This window comes from Zingiber officinale, chromosome 3B, assembly GCF_018446385.1.
Source record: "Zingiber officinale cultivar Zhangliang chromosome 3B, Zo_v1.1, whole genome shotgun sequence".
NCBI lineage: Eukaryota > Viridiplantae > Streptophyta > Magnoliopsida > Zingiberales > Zingiberaceae > Zingiber > Zingiber officinale.
This window is the reverse complement of record NC_055991.1, coordinates 92975251-92982459: the sequence shown is the minus strand read 5'-3', so window position 1 is coordinate 92982459 and position 7209 is coordinate 92975251. Positions and strand designations below refer to the sequence as shown.

General features: G+C 39.3%; 1 protein-coding gene across 1 annotated transcript; it reads left to right on the top strand.

Moving 5' to 3' along the window:
• Positions 1–3937: 3937 nt before the first annotated feature.
• LOC121968445 (MLO-like protein 6) lies at positions 3938–7191 on the top strand. Its single transcript, XM_042518817.1, has 15 exons — positions 3938–4088; positions 4169–4226; positions 4307–4512; positions 4575–4691; positions 5054–5114; positions 5197–5285; positions 5349–5423; positions 5491–5585; positions 5661–5710; positions 5777–5817; positions 5904–6077; positions 6161–6196; positions 6283–6350; positions 6441–6501; positions 6577–7191. Exons 1-15 carry the CDS (start codon positions 3954–3956, stop codon positions 7042–7044), a joined length of 1734 nt encoding a protein of 577 aa, XP_042374751.1. The 5' UTR covers positions 3938–3953; the 3' UTR covers positions 7045–7191.
• Positions 7192–7209: the final 18 nt, after the last annotated feature.

The following is a 7209-nucleotide window of genomic DNA, read 5'->3' as shown; positions in this document are numbered from 1 at the left end:
CGAGAAAAACCAGCCCTCAATTGATTGGCCAATCGATTGGAGGTGCCCAATCGATCGGTTGATCAATTGGGAAGTGTTCTGTGCCTGTGACAAAGGCTCCCAATCGATCGACTGATCGATTGGGTCGCTACTTGTCGTAGAACAGTGTCAATCAATCGGCTGATCGATTGAACCACTATTCAATTGATTGGTTGATCGATTAGTCTCCCCTTGACTTGCTTAAACCAAGTCTAGGGTCCTCAAATCCAACATCCGGTCAACCGTGACCTGTTGGAACTTCATGCCTAGCATCCGGTCAACCTTGACCTATTAGGATTTACCGTCTCGTGCCAAGTGTCTGGTCCTCCATGACCCACTTGGACTTCCCCCAGATGTCTGGTTACCCTTGACCCATCTAAATTTCCTCGTGCCAAGTATCCGGTCAATCCTTTGACCTACTTGGACTTCCCAACACTAGGTGTCCGGTCAACTTTGACCCACCTGGATTTCCACATACCTGGTTTCACTCACCAGGACTTTCACCTAGCTTCACTCACTGGGATTTTCACTTGGCTTCACTCACCAGGATTTTCCTCTGCCTGGCTTCACTCACCAGGACTTTCCATCTGTCTGGCTTCACTCACCAAGACTTTCACCTATCTTCACTTACTAGGATTTTCACCTGGCTTCACTCACCAGGATTTTCCTCTGCCTGGCTTCACTCACCAGGACTTTCACCTAGCTTCACTCACTAGGATTTTCACCTAGTTTCACTCACCAGGATTTTTCACCTGTCTAACCTCCAGTTAGGACTTTCCCGGTCAAGTATCCGGTCAGCCTTTACCTACTTGACTCTTCTTCACACCAATTTGGTCAAACCCTAATCAGAGGGGAATTGCACCAGCAATCTCCTCAATAGGACGATTTCACCTGCAATCTCCACATATTGTCAAACATCGAAACTCAAACATCAAGACTTAGGTTTGAGCCAACTCAAGTCTAGTCAACCTGGTCAACCATGACCCAGGGGATATTGCACCAACACATATGCCTTGAGAAATGAGGTGGGGAAAGAGGAGGTTGGCGGGAAGGGTAGATGGGGAATTTCACACATTTTACTATGCCCTTTGATAAATACAAAATCATGATGCGCTTTTTGATAAATTCGAAATGCGTATGTCATTTAGTAAATTGTCGTATTTAGTAATATAGGTGTGTTGTGAAGTTAGTAAAAAAAAAACTTATTTTATGAAAGTTTAAATACTTGGATGATCACAACTTACTAATAGGTAATGACATTATCAAAAGATAAACAATCTTAGATGGAAAAGTCTAGGTCATGAACAAAGTGAGGTGACATGTTGATCGATTGCCACTGGTACATGAAAATCTCTTATCTTTCTAGGTTTGCTATATATTTAGCTACAAGTCTAACATAATGTGCATAACAATTTTCTATCATGTGTGGACGAATACTAAAATCCTAAACCCTAATATATCATATATGATTTTCTTTTATTACAATGGTATCATCGTAAAAAGTATTTAGGGATACTTTTTACAATGATACCATCGTAAAAATATCCCTAAACTATTATTTCATCTTTCTTATTAGGATCCGTGCGAGTTATGAGGTAAATAGCTTTGATCGTGTTGAATTGATTTTGTGCGGAAACTTGAACAAATCAACAACACAATGCAAATAAGATCGATTTTATTTTGTTCACCGTGTTCCAAGATGATTACGTCCAAAACCTAATCATAACGACTACCGCTACCAGGGACAGATCTAAGAATTTTATATTAAAACATATGTATTTATGTTGAAGGGAATGACTATATCATTGCACCCTACTCACCCATATTTTTATACCCCTATCCCTCTTGTACTAAAAATTTAAGAGACGGAGAAGGCTCTTTCAACTTGTTCTTGATCTAGATACCAGCAAATATAAAAAAAAAATGAAATACAATTTAAACTAACAAGTTTACACAAATTGAACTCAGCATTGCCCTTTGTGGGTCCAGAAGAATTAGTTTGCTCAAATCACCTTGAAATCCTTTTTTACAAGTTGTTACTCGGTTGATTTTCATTACTAATAAATTGATCTTACTCATTAATCGATTTATCCACTATAGTTCCAAACGTTGCTATAATATCAGCTTAACGACTCCATCTAACTCAACATTAATCAACTATCTATACCATTAGCCGATTGATGATTGATCAGTCGAATTCCATAATCAACTTCTAAACTTTCTATTTGCTCGAACAATGAAATTAGTCATCATAATGAGTTGAGAATTGAAAAATCGATTTCTCGACCCTGTTTCTACCATAACATCACGCAAAAGATGTTTAAAAATTCAAGTTCTGTTTGTCAATGAAATAAATAGCGAGTGTCAAATAGTCTATTTCGCATACCGACTTGTCAATGTTCATGCATTAGTTCAAATCTTTACGTCTTGAATGAGAATTTAATTTTGCATTGGCAAACATTGAAGTCGAAGTATTGAACAGTACCGAACCGAACCACAGTCCATACCATCATACTATCCAACTTGCCGTTGATAATTTAATCCATCAATAATTTTATTTTAATTTCATAGATTTTAAGTATTCACGAATCAAATCCATGTCTGACAGGCTAAATCATCTCTATTTGATCAAATCAAGTTGGACATGAACAAGCCCCTAATTGTCTTACCTAGTTGTTATCATTGACTTTGGATGCCAACTTTTGTTCTTATCATCCATCCCTCAATTATTTAGGATACAAAAACAAAAACAAAAGTTCTCTTGTGACGTTGTCGTCTAATATAATCACACACACACACATTTGTGAGAAGAAACAAGCAACAAAAATCTTAGCATTTTAATTATTTCTCAATGTCAAGGAAAACAAATTGAGTACTACTTCACCATTTGACATGTCCTTCTCCGTACCACGGAGAGGTACATTGCAACCTTAGAATAAAAAAGTACACCTTTTTTATTTTCTATCTTATTGCTATGTTTTCTCTGAGGTAGTGGTCACGTTGTGAAAAAGGAAGAAAGGTTCATTCTACTCGATGCAACTGTGATTTCAAGCGAATGAAAAAATACCAAAAAAAAAAAACGGAAGATCCATGGATGAATATTTAACCCATTCGTCCATTATCTTACAATGAATAAAATGAGGAAAGTATGTATAATCCATCCTTTCTCTCATCCATACCTCCAAGTAAACAGGTCATACAGAGTGTTTTTTATATAACAAGATAGATAAAAGTATGTTTAAGGAGATGGTTTTAGCTTTGTAAGTCAATGTTTATCTCTATAGCAACACGTAGATGTTTATAAGTAAACGATATAGACAAATAAATATTTATTTCCTTTAACTTTTTTATTAATAAAAATAAAAATATTTAATCTTTAAACGCACATTTGTTTTTCTTGTAAGCTCATTTTTTTATTGGTGCAAAACGTGGCCCGTGGAAAATTTGGCTTTTTTTCAAGTAAAAACCACTAAGTCAAACAACAAGTCAATTCTCTTTGGTCATCCATTTTAAAATGTCAAACTTTACAATTGACTCTCTCTTCAAAGTCAACCAAACCAGCCAGAAGGAATCACATTTGCTTGCCATTGATCATGCTTGCAAGTTCACACTTCAACTTCTTAATCCTCGGAAAAACATCAACAATGAGAATGGTTAAACCACATTGATATGCAATTTTATCTTATGCAAAAGGTTATTTTTACGAATCAAACTCGTGACTTTCAGGTTATACGATAATAATTTTACTATTACAATAAAACTCCATTTCTAAAAAAAATTCTAAAATAAGAGAAAAAAATTCAAAAAGAAATCTAAAAATCAAACTGAAATTCAATAAGTTTGAAGCTTGAAAAGCCAACAAGTCAAAAAGGCTCTCTCCTATAAACATGATCATCTTCCATAGACCTTTCTCACAAGAGCAAGTCCAGCAATCCATGGCGGCCGGAGGAGGCGGCGGCGAAGGCAGCCGGTCGATGGAGGAGACTCCGACGTGGGCGGTTGCCGTCGTGTGCTTGGTCCTAGTAGTCATCTCCATCCTCATCGAGCATGCCATCCACCTCCTTGCCATGGTAAGCTCATCATGCATTCAAATTCACAAACTAGAAGTCGAAAGCAAACAACATAACTTTGTGTTTTAATTTCATTGCAGTGGTTGAAGAAACACCATAAACGAGCACTCTACGAAGCACTCGAGAAGATCAAATCCGGTATATCGAATTCGATCTCATCAGTCTCCGGCGATGGCCATATGAACTAACTGACTAATGGAGTTTTGTGGTTTGGCTAGAATTGATGCTGATGGGGTTCATATCCTTTCTGTTGACGGTCGGGCAAAGCAGCATCTCGAAGATATGCGTGCCCATGAGCGTTGGGAACTCATGGCACCCCTGCGACCCCTCCGAAGAGGCCGACATCACCGGCAGCGGCCGAAGGCTTCTGCAATTCAGACGCAGTTTAGCTGCAGGGGGTTCATCGGATAACTGCACAGACAAGGTACATAGAAATCAATTTGTGATTATTATCCTGAACTGCTATTTTTACCGTCAATTCTGCAGGGAAAAGTAGCTTTAATTTCGGGTGAAGCGATCAATCAACTTCATATCTTTATCTTCGTCTTGGCGGTCTCCCATGTCCTCTATTGTATCTGCACATTGGCGTTGGGTAGACTGAAGGTAATATTGTTCCATAAACATTGATCATTTCGTTATCATGATATGGGAGGATATATATACTATAATAACAATCTATATTTAAATAAATTTGATCTTGTTTTATTATCACTAATAACTTTTTTTATCTTTTTCTTTTTCTTTTTCATTTCATGTGTATCTTTGTCGTAATTTTACAGCGCTTGTGTTAAATCTGAAGTGTATCTGGATCCATAAATATAAGAAATAAGAGTGATGTCTTTCGGAGCTATAGATAAAATCACCTTATTTCGATATGGCTCATTAGGCTTCTAATCTAGCTAGCATCACACCCACAATTCACATTCAATTGATCACTACTCTTTTAAGCCTTTACGACAATGCAGATGAAGAAGTGGAAAGCTTGGGAATGCGAGACTAGAACAGCTGAATACCAATTCACTCATGGTGAGTAAGTTTGTCTTAAAATGAAGCAGATTGTAAATGTATCAGCAAACCTGATTGAATTAGCTGCGACTTTGTGCGAAAGATCCTGACAGGTTTCGGTTCGCAAGGGATACATCGTTCGGCCGCAGACACTTGAACTTCTGGAGCAAGTCGCCGTTCCTCATTTGGATTGTAAGATTGAGTTCATTTCATTCTACCGAATGTCACTCCCTCTAACTTGTTACTTTTAAACAGCTCTGTTTCGCGAGGCAATTCGGGAGGTCGGTACCGAAAGTGGACTACTTGACATTAAGGCACGGGTTCATCGTCGTAAGTCAGATCGATATCACAGTCGATATGAGCTACCAATGATTCAGACTCACATGAAATCTCTCAGGCACATTTGGCTCCACATAGCTCAAGCAAGTTCAATTTCCAAAAGTACATTAAGAGATCACTGGAAGAGGACTTCAAAGTGGTTGTTGGCATAAGGTGTGTATGCCGATGAACCTTGTGATTCGGACTCTTTGTTGTCTGTTTGATCGCTTTGTTTTTCGTTTATCGTAGCCCTACGATATGGTTCATCGCCGTCGTCTTCCTGCTATTCAGCACCCATGGTAAGGAAACCGATCGACATTGCATCTTTCGAAACATCGATTAGGACTAACTGAATATGCTTTCAGGGTGGCAGTCCTATTTATGGCAACCCTTCATTCCTTTGATTGTAAGTGCCACAGTTGTGTTGTCTCTTAGTTTACTAGCTAAATATCGACTTGGATGAACATCGAATGATGGCTGAAAAACTTGCAGATAATTCTCATGGTCGGAACAAAACTTCAAGTGATCATAACAAAGATGGCCATACAGATTATGGAGCGCGGAGATGTCGTTAAGGGTGTCCCAGTTGTTCGGCCTCGAGACAACCTCTTCTGGTTCAATCGGCCGGGCCTTCTCCTCTTCCTCATCCATTTCGTCTTATTTCAGGTGAACTTCGATAAGGTGCATACACATCGAGTACCGTAAATAATGCATCACTAAATTTCGATAAATTTAAATTAAATATGCAGAATGCATTTCAGCTGGCCTTCTTCGCCTGGACTTGGGTGAGCAAACGATACTAAAAACATCTTCTTTCGAACTGAATTCATCTAAACACAAATCTAAACTTTGTCGTTTGGACAATTGACAGTATGAATTCGGCTACCCTTCGTGCTTCCACAAGCGAATTGCGGACATTGTGATTCGCATATCCATGGGGTTAGTTCCTAAGATACAAAGATGGAATGAATATCGCAGCAGGGGTATTCGAATAAGTACTAGATTTTAACAGTTTCTCTTTTTGTTCAGCATTCTCATACAGGTTTTGTGTAGCTATGTCACGCTGCCTCTGTATGCATTGGTGACGCAGGTACGACATTACCGATCGATATGAAAGGCGACTAGTTTAGTAAAACTCATCCAGGTTGCTATGTATTCACTGCAGATGGGGACGAATCTGAAGCCTACTATTTTCAGTGATAGAGTAGCCGTTGCTCTACGAAAATGGCACCGCACCGCGAGGAAGAACTTGAAAGAGAGTAGGAAGTCCGGTAGTGTGACACCTTCAACGAGCCGGCCGACGACTCCAGTCCACGGCTCATCGCCAGTCTACCTCTTGCAGTACTACCAAAATGTGGTGGACTACAGTGCCCAAAACTCCCCCAAGAAGAACATTGAGGATGATGATGACCGGTTTGATCCCGAGGGCTTGCCATCGCCGTCCGGCCACCTGAATGATGAATCGTTCTCGCACTACAGGAATGCGATGCCGAAGAGGTTTGTGGATGATGATGTAGGGGTGGAGCAAGCCGACGATGGTGAATTGCAGTTGCCAATTAGGCACGAGAGTGATATTGGCCGTGTAAGCAGTGTCGTGTCGGTTGATTTTTCGTTTGACAAGAGGCAAAGATAGGCATAGACAAACTGACAAGATGCTGATTCAAGGAACTTATTGCCATAACTATATATGCATAATGTTCCCAGTTCCTTGAGGAGGAACTCATTGCCATAACTATAAATGTACTAAATTTGTGATCATCAATAAAATTGATACCTGGGATCGGATGATAATCCATCG